Here is a 22484-nt window from a genome sequence, read left to right as displayed (position 1 = left end):
CTTTTTTTATACGTGTGTGCTTTTTATAAAACCAAGTCAGCACGTTAGACGACGTTAAAAGAGTGAAAGTGAAATTGTGATTTTATTTCTTAACACTAGGTGTCAGTATTGGTCGATCCCACCTACACAAAACGCAGGAGTTTAAGTTATTTAAATTAAGATAAAACAAGGACGAACGCAGTGGGCTGTTAATCCAGGAGCCTCTACGTCTCACTGAAGTGATCCAATAATCCTGGCAGCAGTAATGCAGAATAGCGATGTTTTTAGTTTTATTTCACATTTATTTCAACCATTTGAAGTTGCACAGATAGTTGAGTGGTGTCTAATTTTGATGTGATATGGCTGATTGTGTGCACCAAGCGTCTTATTCTATAAATAAATAAATAATAAACAAAAATAAATAAAGAAATGAATAAAACCTTGTGGGCTCCTTTGGTCAAAATTTACACTTTGAAAATCCAAGTTTCTCTGTTGGAGGACCCTAATAATAAAATATTTGGAGACAACATCCTGGAAATCTCGCTTGATGTTAAATCAATTGGTGATGCAGGCAACCATGGAAAAAACTAAGGCACAGTGTCTTTGAATGGAGCAATATAATATAGTACTTGAACAAGGAAACTAAGAATAAGACTAAGAATAAGAATAAGACTAAGAATCTAAGAATAAGAATAAGAATAATACGTTTAGTTTCTCTTGAGGAAAGCTTTTTTTTCCAATCGTGATCTGCTGTACTAGGCTATAAACAATAATAAATCAATAAGCCTGGGAAATGGGAGAATGAAACATGAAACATCTGGAGGAGGACCTCTCTCTCTCTCTCTCTCTCTCTCTCCCCCCCCCCCCCCCCCACCTCTCTCTCTCGCTCTCTCGCTCTCTGACCACGTCCACACCACACAGATTGTGCTATCAACATAAGACAATCTTGAGCCGACAAAAGAAGCCAAACTATGAAGCTTTGCGAGCGCAGAGATTTTGTCACAGCTGATATCCGATACTTTCTTGTACTTTGATCGCTCTTTTTCTTTTTCTTTTTTTATTTATAAGGGAGTTTTTTTCTGTGCAGAACACCGACCTGTGCGCAAAAAGTGTCCATGTGGAGGCAACAAAGTTTTTGGCACACTATATTTCCATAAAAAAAAAAATAATACCAAGCGGAATTGCATCATTTTTTTGTTCGTTTTCTCTCATCGCTTTTTATGTTGTCGTGTAGGACGGCGGGACATCTGTAGAGAATTAGTATTACTTTTTTTTTCTTTTCTTTTTTTTTTTTTTTGCAGAAATAAAAATGCTGCCCCAGCTTCTCACGCTGGCCTGTGCTCTCTACTTTGGCGTTACCTGCGCAACTGCAAACGTATTAAAAGCCGAGGTAAGTGTCATTAAAATCATAGTTAGGCTTATTATTGTACATAGTGCATGCGGATTATTATATTTATCATGTTGTCATGCCTAGGTATGCATTTTGTCACTCTGTGGTTGGACAATTTGTGTTTTCCATACACACTTCTGTCTGTATTCTGCATTTTTCTGTTTTTCTCAGTGGTGACCCTAACAAAAATCACTGCAAAGTCCTTTCAGAGAGCTTTTAGTGACCTTATCACATATTATTGAATTCTAATAGGTCTACAATATTAGCTGATTGTGTGCTTTTGTTGGGGTATTTACATATTAGAATATCTTTGCTTTCTAAAGTAAGCTGTAGTTTTTGTGGAAGGGATTGGAAAATCTCATCATCGTCATACCAGGGAGTTATTTAGTGCCCTGCATGTTTATTTTCTCTCTTCCCAGTGCTCTCTGTTTTTCTATAGCATGGACTGATGAAAAAACAGAGCATGTGAATAGAAACTGTAACAGGAGATGACACTGCAGCCAGAGAAAAATGTCTTGAATCCAAACTGAGGGGCTTGAGAAGGGAGAGGGAGTGGGATCCAGCCGGGGGCAGAGCACAGTTCTGAAAGCACAACTCAGCTGAGCTGCTTTGTTCTGAGAAAATGGGGGTAGTAGTAGTGCTGCTGCTGGTGGTGGTGTTATAGGGGAGGGGGTTAATGGTTTTCATCTGCCTGGGTAGACTGGGCAGACATCAGGCAGGGAAGCAGGGGGAGGCAGCTGGTGTGTATTACAACAAGCTGGACACGAGGGCTCTTGTCTGGGACACGGGGCCACAGGCATCAGGCCTGCAGACACTAAACTGCAGTCTAGCCGTCACTTAAACAACCTATTTTGTCACCGGTGGCCTCGCAGCTCTGAAAATGATTAGGTTTGCACACACCAGGCGCCTCCGGTCTTGGCTCATTTCACATTAGCTTTGTAGGTATTCCAACATCCCTAAACATTCCTGGTACCATGTTGATAACATCGATAATAACCAGTGGGCATAATTGCAATGGACAAATGAAGGGTGTTTGATCTGAGCATACACAGTGCTGCCACAGAGGGCTGCCACAGGGATAGTCCTGGACTCCAGATAAAAGATGGAGAAACAGGATGCACCACTAATTGCACTGCAAAAATCTCCATTTTTATACTGATAAACACTGATACAGGCCAAAAACCAGCATACACTGCAAAAAAATCAATCTTCCCACGTCATTTAGCCCGATTTTGGTGTTAAAATCTTCTTCAAACAAGGTAAAAAAAAATGTAGATGAGACAGGCCTAGTCCCACTTTTGTCCAACACTAGTCAACTAGTTTACAGAAATGTCTTGAATCAAGCCTAATTTTCTTGATCCCAGTGAGCTGCCTGATTCTGCCTTGTTTCAACATTTATACTTGTTTCCGCAAAAAATCCTGAAACAAGTGAAACTGCATTGGGGATTTTTTTCATCCCACTGGCAGATTTTTCCACTTCTTTGAAGATTTTAACACTGGACATGAGACTAAATGATTTGTTAAGAAGGTGAAGATATACGTAGCCAGTCGACAGGATGCATGCAGGAACGAAGGAGGACCTTAGTCACTGACCACAAGCAGCTGGCGTGTGAGTCAAGCCAGACATGGTGGATCACTCAGAGCCTCCTCCTGAGACAGAGGGGGGAGGCGGGGGGGCGGTTTAAGAGGCCACAGGCGGTCGGCCCCCTGGGGGACAGACCAGCAGGGTTATGAATGCCTGTAAACACAGTGAGAAAAACATGTCTGTTTGCAGTCATGTCCTGTTTAGTTGATGTGACGCCGTTGGATAGCAAGATGTAGTCGTGCAATAAGCAACACTACGTAAGACGCATGAAATGATAAGTAAAGGTTTCATCCAGATCCCCTGTCTCGCAGCGCGGGTTGTGTCACTGTGTACACAACGATGGACCCATTTTATCCATATTAGATGGTGCTGTGGTGCTCGGAGAGTCAGACACAGCAGTCAGTCCTGATGCAGAAAGAGGATTAGTGGTAATTATGGGTTCTGGATTACATCACCTGAGAGCAGAATCTGCAACCTATGATCAACATAAAGTAGACTAAACTGGGGGAAAAAAAAGAAAGGAGGGCTCTCACAAAGACATTAACTCTGGTGCAAAGACAAGAGTAAACAGAGAGCGAAAGAAAAGTGCTCTAAAAAGAATTTAGAGGCATAAACGTATAATTAATGCGACTGAGGTCCTGTGCATAAAGATCCAAGGGATTAACAACCATGGGAGAACTATGCAAATACTTTACTCTAGTAAAAGACACCACAATGAAAAAATACTGCACTACAAGTAAAATCAAAATGTCACTTGTAAATGTAAATGCACCACAAAAGCATAAAAACATCAATAAATTGTGAAGGGTAGGCATTGTAATGAATGTATTAAATTCTTGATGCATTGACCTGTAAGAAGCATTTTGAAGTTAACAACAACAATCTCCTCTGAAAGGTCGTGGGGCAGAGGCATGGAGTCTCACAAAGTGGTAATACTCAAGCAAAGCAACTTAATTACAGTACTCGAGTAAAAGTACTCAGTTAGGTTCCACCTGTGGGGTTGAGTCAGCCAGACAGAGAAACTGAAGCTGGAGGACTTTTGTGGTAGATGCGGTCTTGTGCCACTTGACAGGCTAGACCCACTCACAATCTATTCTGAGCAGAGAAGCTCCACCAGCCGAGAAAGATTTCCTAATTTCTATAAAAATGATGCTGTTTCTGCTGAAATGGAGCGGGGAAAACCACCCGCTACACTTCACCTTTACTCTCTCCGACATCTGTTTTGACTCACCGTTTTTGCCTGGTCTAACCCTTTTTTGAATAAAATGCCTGGGTGGACATGTAAGTGGAGGAAGTGGGCAGCAGTGAAAACAAGTGGGTCACCTACAGGATCTCACCGTATCATGCTGAAAAAGCTTTCGGCGAGATGGTTAACAGTCACCATCTGGAGCCTCGTGTCCCGTGATCACAGCAGACGGATATAGATAAGGTCAAAACACACATGGGTTCAATTCCCTGGATCTAGACGAGAGAGGCTGTTGTTGTAGCATCAAAGCGTGCTGGAACCCTCTTGCTCAAGACCTGGCGCACGCTGTTTTGACAGGCCGCGCTTGTCATTTAAGAAATGTCAAAATAATCAGCTGGATTGGCCTTAATGGTAAACTCATGGACTTCAAGGGGAGAGAGTGTGCTTATCTGCGCTCCAGGCCCCAAAATGGCCCACCTTGGCATAACAGAGGACATCAAAGAGGGAAAGTTTCCACCACGATGTGAATGAGCTTAGAATCGTGCGCCTTAGCCCATGATAGATTCATATCTTATGCATTTTTTGCCACTATTTTTGGTCCCAGAGCTCAGCTGTTTGGGTTTGGCGAGACTTGAAGGCAGGCAGTGCTGATTCCAAATCTGGGCCAGAGCACTTAAATATATCCTGAGTAATGAAACAGCCCAAATTTTTGCGAATAGCATGTTCCTAGCATAGAAGTATTGTAGTATTAACATTGTGTTATTGTATATTAAGCCCTTTCTTAAGTGGATCTCCAGCATAACAAGTCGTTTAGCTTCATATTCAGTGTTAAAATCTGTTTTTACTTCAAAAGAGAAAAAAATATGCCAGTGGGATGAGATAATCCCACTTGTTCTTAATGCTAATCACCTTTTTTCAGTAATTTTCTTGAATGGGATTATCTCATCCCACCGGCAGATTTTTTTTAACCTGAAAATGAGACTAAATAACTTGTTAAAGATGAAGTTTTGCAGTGCATTCACAATATCAAATCTGTGTGGCTGCTGGAAGCATCATCAGTGCAGAGTACAGGTAGAGCCCTGTATCCCCTGCAGCGTAGTGTCCCTTATAGACGCCATTAGACCTGTTTGACCCTGTGGATGTGTAATATATTGCATGGCGCTGGTGCAAGTGCTAACTGGGCCAGAGACGCCAAAAAGCGAGGGCGATGTGAGATTCAAAGTCACTCATGACCAGAATTCTCTGTTTTTTCCGTTGGCACGGGCCGAGAGGAACAACTGACTCAGTCCGTCTCCCTCAAATTTAAATTCAGCTGTACTCCTATCCCCTCTCTCTCTCTCTCCCCACTTCTCTTTTACCACTCGTCCTTCTAATGGCTTTACCTCTCCCTCACCCACTTTTCTGAGTTGTTCCACACTTAAGAGATCCTTTATGCCTTCTCCTTCCCTTCTCCCTCTATCTGTGCGTTCCTTCCCTCAGTCCTTGGTGAGCTTTTAAAGCAGAGAGACAAGAAAAAAAAATCCCACTAATTTCTTTGGCTAAAGGAAACCAGATTCTCTGTGTAAGGCTGTGGAGTTTTCCAGCAGGCAGCTTGAAGAATGTCTGCTTTCCAGTATCTTGACACTTGGCTGCACAGTTTCGATACGGCGGTATAGAATACTTTGGCGTGTTGTTTAACAGGCGCATTACTGCACCACCAGCTGTGTGCATGGCTCAATACGTGTGCACTACAAACTTAAGCAAATTAAGCCCAGTTACTGTGCCTTTACAGTATGCACAGCTTTATCCCTACAATTAAAAAAAAGCCCTCCAGTTTAACAAGCCTCATATTCAGCGTTGTAATCTCGTTTTTCTTTGAACAAGTGAAAAAAAATCCACCATGTGGGATGAGATAATTCTGCTTGTTTCCAATGCAGCTTCACTTGTTTCAGTAATTTTTCTGGGAATAAGTATAAATACGTCAACGCAAGGCAGAATAGGGCAGATCAGCCCACTGGTTATCAAGAAAATGACACTTGATTCAAGAAAATTCTGAGAATAAGTGGGATTATCTCATCCCACCGGCAGTTTTTTTTTTAATCTTATCTGAGGAAAAACAAGTTTTTAACACTGAATGAAGCCAAGTGACTTTGTTAAGATCAGTATTTTCGCTGTGTATGCTCATTTTTGGGCTTTATTGGCGTAAGCTAACTTTTAAACTACTTTATCAATGTAAAGAGAAACCCAAACCACTTTGCAGTGTGTGGGCAGACATTTAGTTTATCATTACAGAATTTACTATTTCAATAACAGTCTCACTTCCTATGGAAATATCATCATTCTTTGCTTCTTACCACAATGGGTATAATTAGACAGGGAATTTTTGTTTAGTTTGTTTATAGCTGTTACAGGAACTTGTGGTTGTTGTTTTTTTTTTTTTTTTTTTATTGTGCAGCCAGGAAAAAAAAGCTCATGACTGCATTCAGTTCGTCGTTATGATAGTGTGAGTAGTAGTCATGCACGACTGTAGGTGCCACTTGCGTGTCTTGTGATGGGTGAAGGGAAGTTGGCACGACATCTCGTATGTCACCCAGCATCATGACCACATCCTTCACTGCTCACTAGATAGAGCAAACTGAGCAACCTAAGGAACAAAGTGTTTAGCATTCACGATTTATGTTGTTGTTTTTGCTGGAAATGCACAGAGATAATGGATTTTGCAGGAAGTCATATGCAGGGATGTTTTGGAGGCACTGTCTGCATATAGATAGTATACACACCTCTGTCTTTGGGTATTTACTCTAGTCACTATAAAGCTGTAATTCATTCATTGCATTGATGCATCAATTATAAATTATGCAGATTCAACTAATTGCTGTGCTACAATAAATAAATAGAAGTAATCACTCTTACTTTGGCCAGAATCAATATGAAATCCATTGATTTGATTCATTTACAATTCTTACATCCTAGTGGAGATCTCAAGGTTTCCAAAAATACCAAATATGCCCTGCTGAATTACAGGGAAATGTGTATAAAATGATGCACAAGACATCTAGATATTTTCTACCTGATGTAATGATGCTGCCATAAAGCAATGGCATGGAGGGGAGGGTGAGAGAATCAAATTTTGAAGTTAGTTAAGGGGAAATTTAAGGGAAAATCAGAGTTTAGGGAGTTAAAAAAAGACCTAACATGATGGTGATCCAACAGAATACTTTTATTTTTCATTGGATAATGTTAAAGTCATTCTGTTGTCAGATTTTTTTCACACGTGAGAAGAAAAAGACAACCTTACATTACTGCACGCTGATTAATGGATATAACATTTTGACAAGTTTTTGAAAGTAATTTGAAGTACTGAATCAAACTGTTGACTTGAATTGTACTTTATAGACTCAAGTTGCAAACTAGTAAACGGTGATGTTCAGCAGCAGATGCACACCCTGAGTCGCTGATACCGTGTAGAAGGTCACAGTGGGGTCACAGTATCCCTTCCTCCTGCTACCGATCTCATCCACGTGCACGAACTGACCTCTCCCATCACATTTACATCACGCTGGCTATGTCTCTGTGTCTGTGCATTATACCTGCAGACCACACGTCACTCCACACACACACACATACACACACACTGCACAGACCCAGCGGTGTGTTTACTAAAACAGCAGCCAGCCCCCTTTGACCACACATGGCTCTGCAGCTCGCTACCTGGCTGCACTGAGGCCGACAATACCGGCCATGTACAAGTCGCAATAAATAGAACCTTTGATTGTGGCTGCCGGGAGTTCCAGGGGAGAGGTGCATGTTGGGATATCTGGCGTCCTGACCAGGGGAGGTGGGGAAGGGAGGGGGGGCGGGGGGGTTTGAGGAGCAGTGAGGGAGGAGAGTCTTGACGGTGTGGGGGGAAACTTTTCATCCAACGGAGCGGAGAGTGTTTTTATAGAACCAGACGCGTCACCGCACTGGAGCCACAGGACACACTAGCAGCAGTCAGAAAGAGAGAGAGGGAGAAACCGGGTGGTGGGCGAGAGAGAGAGAGAGAGAGAGAGAGAGAAGAAGTTTGCTTGGAGCTAGAGACAGACGGATGGCAAGAGTTTAGGGACAAATTAAACCGAGTGGTTGTGTGAATGCTCTAATCCAAATTGATGTTGTAGAAGTTGTGACTGAAGGAAAAAGGCACTGATGGAGAGAGGGCAGAATAAGGTGCCTGTTTTCAGGTCATCACAAGTGACCCTTGTTTCCTCGCCACCCCACCAACCAAATGCCTTGTAGCTGTGTTTGCCTAGGCAATACATGGCCACAGTGCTAAATAATAATAATAATAATAATAATAATCAGATAATCTCACTTGTTCCCAATGCTACTAACCGAGTTTCCAGCATTTTCTTGACCATAATGGGTTGATCTGCCTTGTTTCAACACATTTATACTTGTTCCTCGACACAAAAGAACCTGTATTGCAAATGAATGGGATTATCTCATCTCATTGGTAGATTTTTTTTTCACTTGTTTGAATAAAAACAAGATTTTAAGTCTGAATATAAGACTAGATGGATATGTTTTGCAGTGTAGGTATTGCACATCCATCTCTGCCTTTCTTTCTCTTCTTCCCCCCGCGACTCGTCGGAGGACTTGGGAGTTTTGCGCGAGGAAATCGAGGCGTTGAGGGGAAAAAAGCACAGAGCCAGCGATGGAACAACAGAGAGATGTCTGAGGTTTAGAAGATGCTCGAGAAGGAATTCTGGGTAATTCCACCAGCTTAATTTGCGGTGGAGATGGAGACGTGCTGGCTCTCTGTGTTCACAAACGCACGCACATATGTGGAAGCACATGGAGTCGTGTTTGGCTTTTGAATAGCGAGTTGGATCAGTGACAAGGGGGGATATGGACAAAATATGTCTGATGCCACTTTGAATTCAGATAGACTAGACAGATCTCCGAGGTAATGTAAATTTCTCCGGGCTGTGTCAGTCCACTCTCAGACCACCAGAACCAGGCAGTGGAAAGAATAGGCTGGCCTTTCATGGCTGAAGATAAATACTGGTGGTTTTTGGTTGGCATGAGGGCAGCAGGCTTGAGCTTGAGCTGTCCTGAGAGAAAGAAAGAAAGAAAGAGAAACAAAGACAGAGACTGAGAGACACTGACAGCAACAGGGAGATCTTCACATCAAGCTTCGAGGAAACGCACATTATGTTGAAAATGTTGCTTTTTCCACTCGTGACCGCAGGTTGTTTTTGGCCGTGACGGTCTAGACAGCCTCCCGGGTCATCGCGACTTAAATGACATCAGTGTTTTTACAGTTTCTGCATTTTACTTGGCTTTCAGTTCTTCTCTCGTCTACCCCACAACAAACATTCCTCAAATGCACACAGCACAAGCGCAGGGGTTTTTGATGTTGCTTTTTAAGAGTTCATAAAGCGACCGATGTCACTGACAACGGGAAAAAGAATAGTTTTGACAGGCTTTCCTGCCTCATTTGTAAAAACTGTGCACTGCCTTGTTGTTTTATCAGTTTGATCTGTTTTGAGCTGTTGTAAAGAGAGAGTGTGTGTCTGTGTGTGTGTGTGTGTGTGTGTGTTTGTGCTGGCTGCGGTATGGGAGGGTTTGTGTATTTGAGAAGACAACACTGTTTTGGTCCAGTGTCAACTTGGCATTGGTTTTTGCCAGCGTTCAGTAGTAAATTCCTATAAACACATGCACAGAGACACACATGCACGCACACACACACACACACACACACACACACACACATATGCACGTACACTCTTGCTTTATCTCCCTTTTCCACCAAACAATCTCTTCTATAGAAACTATATGAGCACAGAGAGACAGGTCCAAACAGATGCTGTAAGTAGACTGCAGGCGGTCTTACACCCACACACACACATACACACACACACACACATACACACACAGGTTCACACAAGTGGCCAATCCCTTCTTTTTGTTGACTCGCCAGTACGGTAAACCTTTGACTAAGATGTTTTCAGTCGGTTTTTGTGTTGATCCTGGCGGGCCTGACTATGGCAGGGCAGAGCCTCTAAGAGAAAGCTGTGGATAATGATGTACCATAAAACTCCTAATAAATACAAATAAATGCCTGGTCATTTATAGTGCAACATCGTTATATTTTTGCAGACAGGCACCTGTTTTCAATATTCATTTTTTTTTCTCTCGAGAACCATTAGGGTGGGGGGGGCATTATTATGGTGCAAGTGAAAAACAAAGCAGAAAGCTATTGCTGGTCTTCATGTGAACATGTAGCGCTCTATAGTGCACACAATATGCCCATTTGTGGAAAAAAAAAACACAATATGAAATATAGTGGATGCAGTCTGTGAAAGTGTTCACAACTTGGCAGCTACCCGCCAACTATCCTTTAAAAACACTGTAATTTGTTGTCATTTTGTTCTGTCTATAATTTTGTCTATTTTTCAGAGAAGGGAAAATCTTATGTGGGAAGAGTCTCATACACAACGGTCTAAATATTTATTATCGTTGTACAATACTTAATTATACGGTTGTGCTCACACAGTATGCATTATTCAGCTGTGGCATCGTAGTTTTTGCTCATTCTGCATGCACGGTGGACGAGTTGGTTTGGAAGGCAGATTTTGGGGTAAACATGGTCCGACAGCAGTGATTCCCTCCGAGTCTTTTTCTTGGCCGAGTGAAACGAGCTCTGTGACAACATCCAGACTGTGAGACACTAAAAATGCTCCAATAGCAGTAAAAAATCTCTCAGGCAGGTTTACAGCTTCTTTAGTGCTAGAAACTCAACTATATACATCTCCTTACATCATGTAATCTTAAATTATAATCTGTCTGGGGCAGAGCTGTAGATATGGAGCATAGCCCAAAAGCAAACTTGATTATTCTCAATCCCAACAGCAAAGTCTGCTTTGCTCCTTATGAGTTAAATCCTCAGCTAACCAAAGTTTTGTCCAAACAAATCTAAATCTCCCTCTTTTTTCTTTCCCCTCCCTCAATCTCCGTCTCCTCCAGGCTTGGCTGCAGCAGTATGGCTACCTGCCTCCAGGTGATGTCCGAGCTCAGGCCATCCGCTCGCCCAAGTCCATCGCCACGGCGATAGCAGCCATGCAGCGGTTTTACGGCCTGACTGTGACCGGCTCCATAGACTCCAACACAATAGAGTGAGTCCTTGTTGTTGGACAATCAAATGCAAATAGAATCACACAGCCTTTAGGTTATTTATGTTATCAGAGACCAGGAAATTATGTTGTGCACATCAAGAATTTATTGAGAATATATTTGCAGATTTACAGATTTATAGATCTTTCTGCATATCTACTGAAATGGTTAAAGTGGCTGGTGTATTTGGGAATTTAAAAAAAGTTACCCGCCCTGCATGCAAATGATGTGATCTGAGGTGAGATGCAAGAGCCAAGAGTCAAAGAAAGCAACGGTCCCATTACCTGGAGGCAACAAAAATCTGTCCGTCAGTTCATCTTGTACAAAGCAGAGAAATGAGAACTTGATTTTGCTGTTGCCAGGGCGATGAGCCGGCCGCGGTGTGGCGTCCCAGATAAGTTTGGCTCGGAGGTGAAGAGCAACCTGAGGAAGAAGAGATACGCCGTCCAGGGTCAGAAGTGGGACAAGGCTGAGGTGACCTTCAGGTCAGGAAACACCCACAGCACGCCAACACATTTTCATATATTTTGGTTTCATTCAGAGAAATCCACAAGAAAATGACTTGAAACTGATTTACTGTGCAAATTAAAGACTCGTGACCACAGACATTTTTGCAAATAAAGTGCGCTTTTAACTGAGTAACAGTGAAAACCACAACCAACTTTCCACAGAGCCCAAATTACGTAAACATTGAACATATTAATCTTAAGCCTTGAATAGTATTTTTCTAAGATAATTCACTTTTCCCCCCAAAACTTTTCTTGATTGAAGTTGTCCCTTATTTCAACATAGTTACACTTGTTTTAAGATTGAATACAAGCCTTGATCTACCTCTGCCTGATCTCTTATGTGACTAAAATAAAGTCCCATGTCTCTGTTCTCCACCAAAGCATACAGAACTACACCCCCAAAGTTGGGGAGCGCGCCACATTTGAGGCCATCCGGAAAGCCTTCAAGGTGTGGGAGAGCGTGATCCCCCTCACCTTCAGAGAAATCCCCTACAGCCACATCAGGGACAAAGTCGACAAGTTCGCGGACATCATGCTCTCTTTCGCCGAGGGCTTCCACGGCGACAGCACGCCGTTCGATGGCGAGGGCGGCTTCCTCGCTCACGCGTACTTCCCCGGCCACGGCATCGGCGGCGACACTCACTTTGACCTCGCCGAACCCTGGACCACCGGGACCGTCGACCAGGGGGGTAAGAGAAGGAAGATGGGAGACGGGAAAGGGTGGCGAAGGGAAACAGACAGAGAAAAGTCCGGTTTGGAAGTAAAAGAGTACGACAGGGACTGGAAGAGACTTAAAACATCTTAGAGTGTTTTCATCATGTTGTTTGAAACCCGTAATTCTCCTAATTATACTCTTACCTTGAGGATGCGTCTAGACGTTGGTCTGCAGGCTGCTTTTACTCTTCTTTTGTGACCGTCTGTCTTGTGGCTCTGCAATTTTCCTCCTACTCTCTCTTTCACTCTCTCTTGCGCTTTTCTAACGCTCAACCCCCTGTTTTTCTCCCAGTGTTTAAACGAACATGTCTAATCCCTCTTTCTCTGCAGGTAATGATGTGTTCCTGGTGGCCGTCCACGAGCTGGGTCACGCTCTCGGTCTGGAGCACTCCAACGACCCCACTGCCATCATGGCTCCTTTCTACCAGTGGATGGAGACCGAAAACTTCCAGCTCCCTGACGACGACCGCAGAGGCATCCAGACCATCTACGGTGGGTGTTTTTTTTTCTAAAGGTTGTGGTGAACAGATGTTTGCAGTGGTATCGTGATGAAACCTCCTTATACATCTATGCACACGTTTTTTTGCACATTGTTTTTTGCACATTGGGTACTTAGATCTTTAGATCTCTAGTGTCATCTTTTATTCTTTATTTTTTATTTATTTAATCTTGTAATCTGTGGATACTGCTGAAAACTGTGAATTTCCTTCGGGATGAATAAAGTATCTATCTATCTATCTATCTCTATCTTGTGGTTGTGATTCCCTGAGGTGCTGAAACTGTTGTGTCCAATTTATAGGATCATATCGGCACTGGATTTGTTGCACAGATGGACAGTGTTGGACATCTTATGGTTTTTCTTTGGGAGTTTCTCATTTCTCTCAATCGTTCTTTCCCACAGGGACCAAATCTGGGGCACCCCCGCCTCCCCCACGACCCACCAAGCCCTTCAACCCCAACAAGCCTGATCACGGCCCGGACATTTGTGAGGGACACTTTGACACCATCGCTGTCCTCAGAGGGGAGATGTTCGTTTTTAAGGTACATCCGACACATGAGGAGACAAAGGTCCTCGCAGTCAAATATAAAATGTGGGATTATAAGATTATCTCAGACATGGAAAACTGACCTATATTTATGTTAAGAAAGCCTTTATACCATTTTTTTCAAGACTGATTTTGATACCAAATACAAAACTTGAGTATCCAGTCCAGTCCATGACGTTCATTGACCAGCGCAGACTTGGGCCATTAGTTTGAGGCCCAAAATATCTGATATGATAACCTCCAACATTTGATAAATACAGGCCTCTGTGCGTCAAAACTTAAGAGAGTCAAGACATTTTGCTTTGTTTGGACTGGAGTTTTTGTATCGACTAACAGTCTTGGATAAAATCTCAGGCACAATTCTCCACTTTGAACCTGTCTGGCACCAACACCGATACCAGTTAAACATACAAACCCTGCCTTTTATATGTCAACACATAAGTGAGGACATCAGATTGACCCAACAGTTGCCAAATTAGGTGACAATCTCGGGACTAAAACTACAAGTGCTTGAACTTGAAACTAGCTGGCTCTTATTTAGGCCAGAAATACCTAGCCCAGATTCTGCTGCTTAGTTGGCAGCTTGCAAAGGGCGCAATCATTACTTTAATATCTGATTATGAGTGGAATATCAGGGTCCATGCAAATGATGATCTATATGATCTGTATCTTGGAACCCAACAGTGGGACATAGTTTGGGTTCCCATCTCAAGTAAAGTCTAACTTGTTTTATGTGTTTGCAGGACAAGTGGCTTTGGCGTGTTCGTAACAACAAGGTGCTGCCCGGCTACCCCATGCCCATCGGTCACTTCTGGAGGGGCCTGCCTTCAAATATCAATGCTGCCTATGAGAGGGACGATGGGAAATTTATCTTCTTCAAGGGTAGGCCCTTTTTCCAGATTATACTGTAACCAGCAGCGTCATTACAGTCACAGCAACTGGTCTTCATCTCATTTCTTCCCACTACTTTTCACCTTTAGTCTCTGATCCCTCATCATCTTCATCGCCTGTAATCTTTCCCTTCCATTCATCGTCTTCTTGACCTTCTCCGTCCAGGTGACAGGTACTGGGTCTTCAGTGAGTCCAGCATGGAGAAGGACTCTCCCAAGCGCCTGAGCGAGCTTGGCACCGGCCTACCCAAAGACAAGATTGACGCTGCTCTCTTCTACACCCCGACAGGACAGACTTACTTCTTCAGAGGCACCAAGTGAGTCCATCCTCTCTTCAGGATTTAGCCATCCCTCCCCTATAAACATGCAGCGTGCAATTATGCCGCTAAATGCTTTGCTGATAAGTTGTGCTTATGGAAAAAGTGACTTGGTTTCGAAAGAGAAGATAAGCGGCATGAAAAAATGTTCCAGTGCAGTTCTTGGGACTCGATGACTAATCACCGGGAGTTTAACACAGAGGCCAAAGACATGTCTTAACTACTTCCTCATACACTTCCTATATTTTTATTGTCCCCTGACCCCATTTCCTACCAGCTAAGTTGAGACATGTATTCTTGTGAAACAATGGGAATCCCACAGATTGCGATGCTCACCGACTCGCGTGACGTGCTACGTGAATGGATTTTTGCACTCCTGCAGCAACATGCACCGACTGTATCTCACTCTTTGGCCAAAACAACATTTTTTCATGCTTCTTGTGATAGTACAGTCGCACAGGCCTGTTCTAACCTGTTGTATTCTCTGCATACTTATCTATAAACATTCATTCATCTGACTCATGCTGTATCCTCGACATCGTGGCTACATCAACCTTTCAAGAGTCAGAATCAGAAATACTTGATATACTATGATCCCTGAGGGAAAATCGAGTATTTTATAGGTATTTTATAGGTATTTTATATGGGTATTTTAGTCAGTTAGAGCTCAGTTGTGTAAGTAGGAATGCTCACATTCTGGGTGGAACCCGGCAAAGATTGTTTCCTATTTTATTCCATCCTTAATGTCATGTCCTTCATTTGCAGATATTATCGTTTCAACGAGCAGACTCGCACCGTGGACAGAGATTACCCCAAGCCCATCAGCGTGTGGAGCGGCAGCCCCGACAACGTTAAAGCTGCCATCATGAGCGAAGACGGATGTAAGTGTTCGTCTCTATGAAACTCGTCATTCGGCTGTCCGAGTTCCACGTTTGTACATTATTAGTGTTTATACAGTGAGCAGTTTCAGCCAAGCGATCTGATTGGCCAGTGACTCTCTGTATCTGTGGGTGCAATTTTTATATGTGTTTACTCCGTATACTTTACTATAGTGATTGGTTACTTTATTGATTTTCGTTTTTTAAGGATGCATATCTGTGTAACTTTGAAGACGCCTGCTCAGTGTGTTAGTAACTGTCCTAAAAAAACTGGAAGCAACTTTTTAAAGCAGTGAAATTACATACAAAGTCAATGCAAAGACCCACAAATGACGCAAACGTGAAATTTGCATAATTTGCGTATTCGAATCAGTTGAGATTTTTCAGTTTTAACAAAAATTCATGGGCATATTCATGTGTGTCTGTGACGTGAAAACAGACTTTAAATTTGGACTGAATGCACCTTTAGATAGTTAAACAGCTGTCAGCAATGTACTTTGCCTTTCTCTGGCCCATTTTCTTATTCTTGATGATTTTGAATGCAGCTAGAATCCAGTTTGACTAAAACATAGTGTGCACATCTGATCTCGGGGTTGTCAAAAGGCATTGTGGGAAAGGATGAGGGAAAGTGGGTTTAAACAAAAAAGTAAATTATAACAGTGCAACATCACAGGCTGATAATATATGCACTGCAAAAAAAAAATCTACTTAGCAAGTCATTAATACCATTTGTTTTCATCACTAGTCACTGGGTGTCTTTTTTTTTTTTTTTTTTTTTTATCCTGGTGGGCTGATCCACCTCACTCTGCCTTGTTTCAGCATATTCACACCTGTTGCCAAAAGAGATTGTAAGAGTGAAAATGAAACTAAATGATGTCTTAAGAAGGAGATTCCCCAGGAAAATTCTCAAAACAAGTGGAACGCATCCCACTGGCACATTTTTTTCACTCGTTTTAGGAAGCACACGCCTCAATATGAAACTAAATGACCAGTTAACAACTAATTCACAACTAAAGCAGTTTTATTCACTTATTTAGAGCATTATGGTGGAAGCATGTGATTGCTTTATTATGTGTCATAAGTTGCTGCCACAATTTCAAGTTGATACCATTTGTTACACAGATCTGGAGCTAAACTGGACCATTTTTGACCACTTGAGAATTGATAAATTCGTGTTTTGATATGACATGATAAACTTTGATGTCATATCAAACTGGAACTGGAAATTTCTCAGAAAGTCTCTCTTATTGACAACATATTAGTGAAGCCATATATCCTCTGAATGCCCTGGGTCTCTAGTTTGTGGATGTAAAGTTTCATGAGGCTGTGATTATCCTAGAGGTCACATTTTATACAGTGACATCAGGTTTTTGAAAAAATGATTTCTCTACAATGACATGGTTACTATGGGAGCTAACATCATCACACATAAATAAAATTGAATTGAATTGAATCCACAAGAGCTTCAGCTTGCCAGTCATACCCATTTTTTCCCCAGGAATCCTCTCCATAATGTTGTCAGATGTGAGCCAGTCAGTAGCAAAACAAACATTTTTTTATTGGATGTAATTGGACAGGCAAACCTTCTTCATGTGCAGCCCATTTTGAATGATCTTGCTTGAGACAAATTCCAAAAAATGCTGTCACTATCAGTCATTTGGACCCCAAAATGTGGATAAATAAGGCCCTGGTTGAAAAATAGTAGAATTACAATGTTGCAGTGTTTAAATATCTGAGGGTGTATTGTTTCACTTTGACTTGAGGCCAAACATGAACTTGTTGTTGTCATATCAATAATGGTCAATAAGGTCACTGTATTTTTTAGTCAGGTATTGGCTTTAAAAAGGATTTGACTAACTTCCACTCTCCTTGCTCTCCTCCTCCTCTCCAGCTTACACTTACTTCTACAAGTCCAACAAGTACTGGAAGTTCAACAACCAGTACATGAAGGTGGAGTCCGGCTACCCCAAGTCCGTGCTCAGCGAGTGGATGGGCTGCGAAAGCGAGGAGCCCAAGAAGGGCAGGGAAGAGGACGTGATTATCATCGAGGTGGACGAATCGGAGGGCGGGGTGGGCCCGGTGGCCGTGGTGATCCCTATTCTCCTATTGGTGCTGGTGGTGGTCACTCTGGGGGCGCTGTTGTTCTTCAGGAAGTACGGCACGCCTCGACGCCTCCTCTACTGCCAGAGATCTCTGCTGGACAAGGTGTAAACCGAGGGACGGGTGATTGACAGACTGCCACAGAGAGACAGAAAGAGACGGAGAGAGGGAGAGAGAGAGAGAGAGAGAAGCGGATAAAGTGGACTAAAAGATGGGGAGGGGAAAGGGGAAAGAAATGCCAAAAAAAAAAAAAAAAAAAACGAGGAGAAAGACTGGAGAAGGAGCATGAGTAGATGCCAGAAGGAATGGGGGTGGAAGTGGGAGGATGTTGCTGTGTCAGGGTTTGGGTGGTTTGTATGCGCCACAACAGAGAGAAAGGGACTAGAAGCTGAATCAGGAAAAAAAAAAATGTGTATTTGTATGTTAACTATTTACATGTACTGCTCTGTGTTCGGAGATTGAGAACATGCCCACACACTCACATAAAGACAGGAAGTTATACAGAGAGACTCGACTTGACACCCATCTGTTGCAATTCAGTTACGTCCCGCCCCTCCTCTCTCCCTTCACTAATAAGTAAAACCAATCCATAAACACCCCTCCTCTCCTCTAACTGGACGACTCCAGCTGAACTGCTGTCTGATTGATGATATTGACCCCCATCAAACATTTTATTTTTTATTTTTTACATTTTGAATTCTGTGTTTCAATGTGTTTTTGCTCTGAAATTCAAAGCTTTGTTGGTTCCTCATCAGTTTTGCCGCAAAACACCATCACTCTACTCACGAGTTTTTGCTCTGAAAATCCCATATTTCTATTTTGCTCCTCAACCCAGTGTTTTCACAGACTTTTGAAATTCAGCCGTGGGATATCTCATATTTCTTTACCTTTTCTACCACTAAGAGGATTCCTTCCGATCTCCTAAATGCCAGAGCCTCGACGCCTCCTCACAGGTGCTTGGTTAGCGGCTGCAAACGGAGACTGCACTAATCTGTTTGATAGACTTTAATATAATAGCACAACCCTAATGCAAGGTATTAGCCTATCGATGTAGACTTAATAGTACAATTATGAAGTGATGGAACTTTTTACCAGCCTGCTAGCTTGTGATTAATGTTTTTTTTTTTCCAGACCAGGATAGTGCAAAACTGTCCACATGAAGCCGAAATTAAATAATGGCCAGCTGGCAAGATGGCGAGGCGAGTACATTTTGGCTATTTCCCACAGTCCTTCAGTTGCACCCCTGTCATAACGTCCCGTAGTGAGGATGGCCCTGCGTGGTGTCAACTGCAACTCAAGTCGCTCAGATTCACACGGAGAGACTTTTTTTATTATTATTATTATTTTCAGTGCAAGCAGTCAGATGGAAAATATATAAATATATAAATATATATATATAAAAAGAGATGTTTTAGCTCACAAATGACAGTCTTCAAACATTCCAGTTCCATTCATTACCAGTCAGCTAACGAGAGCAGAGCTGCTTGTCCAAATGTTTGAGTAAGCGGTACAGTTTCCAACAATATGGTGCAATTGTTCTGTTTTTTTGTTTTTTTGTTTTTTTTTGTTTTTAATTATTATCGTTGTTATGGATAATTATTGTTATTATAACTATGATTATTGTTATTGTTGTTCTCCTGGTAAAGTTATGATGCCTTTTTTCTTTTTTTTTTCTTTTTTTCTTTGCTGTTGTACATTGTCACTTGGAGTCCTGCTGGACAGAGGCATAACGTGACAGTGATGGAAATGGATCCCAGTTTACAGTCAGTGTGTGGTGAATTAGATCTGTACAAGAGGGATTTAATGTGAGTTTCTCTTTTTGTATTTTTATTGTGAAACACACTGCTTTTCCCAGTAGCTGACACAGAATTACAAACAATGCTATTTATGAACTACGATTTAGATGGTGCTCTGATGTTTTGTTTTGTTTTTTTTTTTGGTTTTTTTTTTACACAAATCAAAAATGAAGAAGAATTGATTTAGTTAATAACAATGATAATGGTAATGATATTTATAATGATGATATCAATAAAACGGAATGAGATTTTTTTTTCTGCCTGTTCTCACTTTTGTATTTCATTAGGTTTAAGTGGAATAAAACTATTTTCTACACTCACTTGCATGCTCGCTCTTCCATGCCTTTAGGTAAGAGAACATATGGCACAATAAATGCTGAGGTAGTCTTCTTTTTTTGAAGAGCATTTTAATGGTAATTCCGCTTTATTAAAAAGGGCAGGGCAGGATATGTAGTACTGGGAGCGATTTTTTTCCCCTAGGAAGTCATGACGTAACCGATCTCAGCCATAACCAACTTATGCCTAATCCTAACCTTAAGCACCAAGCCAAAATGACCACTCCAATGAGCTCAGCATGCATGGGGGAGAAAAAAATGGCGTCCTGCAAATATTATCCAAACCTTATTTGTCATGCAGTCTGTAAACCTACCATGATGTATAGATTAGATTTAGCCTATAATCAGGCAGGCTTTAGGTTGACTTGTAAGCATTTAATTAGTTTTTAGATTAGATTAGATTAGATTGATACTTCATTCATCCTGAAGGAAATTTACATTTTCCAGCAGTATCCACAGATGAAAAGATTTTTTTTTTTTTAAATGACATCAAAGGACTAAGTACACAATGTGCAAAAAATAGTGTGCAAAGATGTATTCAATGTGCAAATTTAAACATTTGAAAAAAAAAAAAAAAAAAAAAAAAAAGGGATATCCACACTCTTAGCCCTGAGATTCCTAAACCTCACTTCAGTCTTTTCACACTGCACCTCCTTAAGCCCACACTATCCTCAGCCTGGACTAACAATAGCTCAGAGTTACATATAATGTGTTCATATAAGCATTCATTAACCCTGGGCAGCCCTGGTTACCCCTGGGTTGACATTCACGGTAACACTTTACAATAACAGTACAACAATTAACGTTAATTAATGCCGTAATAAACATTAAGTAACAGTTAAATAACCGTTAACTAATGTGTCAAAGAATCATTTACTAATGCTGTTCATGCTAAGGTATTAATTTATATGTTATTTAAGGGTTATTGTAGATATTATTAACATTAGTAAATGCCATAATAATCATTAACTAACCGTTAATTAACCATTATGGCGTTAAGTAACATTAATTGTTGTACTCTTATTGTAAAGTGTTACCACATTCACACTTGTACCCCGGGCTATCATCCGCTCCATAAATACAACAACAAAAACGTCCAGTGTTTACATTCTGTCCATATATGTGCATGGACAGACAGCTGTGGCCACTGGCCCAAGTCCCTGTGGCTGTGGTTGGCACTATGTTGTGATCTGGGAAAATGCCGAGGTCAGAAGGCCAGGTGTTGGTGCTAACCCACTTCAGGGGCAGTGTGTGCGGCCGTACTCTGAAGTGAAGTTATCTCAATTTTTGTGGGGTTACACACAAAAAGTCTGGGTCTTCCGTGTGAATCGAGGCCGGAAGAAAAGCAGTAGAGAGTTTGTTGTCCAATCAAAACTTTGACACCAGCGTTCTGATGTTTTTAACCCTGGGCGTTGATTTTCAAGTGTGAATCCTAAAGCCTGGACTCACTGTGATCCAGGGCTTCGGTTAGCCGAGGGCGAAGGAATGAAGTAAGTATGAAAATGGTGCATACGGCTGATTATTATATGCACCCAACCCTGCATACCCTGGCCTGACATTTTAATAATACAAGCCCATACAAGTAATATCCTCACTGCCACACCTCACTGACACTTACCACTTCAGGGAGGAATTAAACTTCTTCTTAGCTTTTGCCTCGGAGCAGAGACTCTTACTCTCAGTTTCACAAGCTTGTAATGACAATTCTCATGGTAAGAATAAGAGAAAGACTCTCACCAAGACCAGGAAAGGATGGGAAATGAGGTCACCGTTGCCTTTTCCAAAACTTTAATTAGCAAAACTTCTGTTTAGCTTCAGAATTACCCCTCTGTTCATGCTTCTGAAGTTACAGCAGAACCACAAGGTAAGGCAATAAAATAATAGAGGATTTCTGTGTGCATTTTATTCTCCCTCACAAATGTGAGCAGGGTGATTAAGAGGCCTCCTGAATCTTCTCTAGACTACAAAAGACAGACACATCATTTTCCTCCTCCTGTGCAGGGATGAGAAAACAACGGGACATAGTCGGTTTTGGGTTTTGCCAAATCCATAAAGTCTCCGTTGTGTTATTTACCCTTCTGTGTGAGGCGCATGGGACAGGATCCAGCAGATAAAGACACTCACACTCAGGAATTAGTGCAATTTGGGCAAACATCCAAACTGCTAAAGTGCCTTTGAGCAAGACAGCAAACAGCAAGGGCGCCCCGGTAGCTCACTGGATAAGAGCACCTACCGCTTGTTATGGCTGAGTTCTGGCTTCAAATCCAAGCATGTCATCCCCTCTCTCTATATGTAAAAAAATAAAAAATAAAGGTGAAATGCCAAAAAAAAATCTTTCAGACAGTAAATCACTATGAGCCAGCCCTGACCTCTGACCTCAATGTGGAGGAGGCAAGTAAAAAAAGATGAATTCTGCATCGACTGGGATGGAAGAGAGAGAGAGAGAGAGACATGTGGCGAGAGTCACGGTTCAGATCTGAACTGTCAACATTTACACGTACAGCTCGCCCGCCGAGGCTTCCACCGTCCTCGGTTGCTGGAAAGCGGCAGATGGAGCCGTCTGGATGGAGTTATGCACCGGGGCTGTTTTGGACGCCGAGCCAGCGGCCCTGTGTCCAGGAACGA

The 22484-nt window shown here is 42.0% G+C and overlaps 1 protein-coding gene across 1 annotated transcript; it reads left to right on the top strand.

The window, feature by feature from the left end:
- Window positions 1-889: 889 nt before the first annotated feature.
- On the top strand, window positions 890-17938 carry mmp14a (matrix metallopeptidase 14a (membrane-inserted)). The gene is made up of 10 exons (XM_030076783.1): window positions 890-1369; window positions 11128-11276; window positions 11637-11759; window positions 12165-12472; window positions 12828-12989; window positions 13399-13538; window positions 14287-14425; window positions 14600-14750; window positions 15516-15631; window positions 17520-17938. Exons 1-10 carry the CDS (start codon window positions 1289-1291, stop codon window positions 17837-17839), a joined length of 1689 nt encoding a protein of 562 aa, XP_029932643.1. The 5' UTR covers window positions 890-1288; the 3' UTR covers window positions 17840-17938.
- The last annotated feature ends 4546 nt before the right edge of the window (window positions 17939-22484 follow it).

Source organism: Myripristis murdjan, chromosome 18 (assembly GCF_902150065.1).
Source record: "Myripristis murdjan chromosome 18, fMyrMur1.1, whole genome shotgun sequence".
Lineage (NCBI taxonomy): Eukaryota > Metazoa > Chordata > Actinopteri > Holocentriformes > Holocentridae > Myripristis > Myripristis murdjan.
The sequence above is the reverse complement of the archived record's forward strand: the minus strand, read 5'-3'. Positions and strand labels throughout refer to the sequence as shown.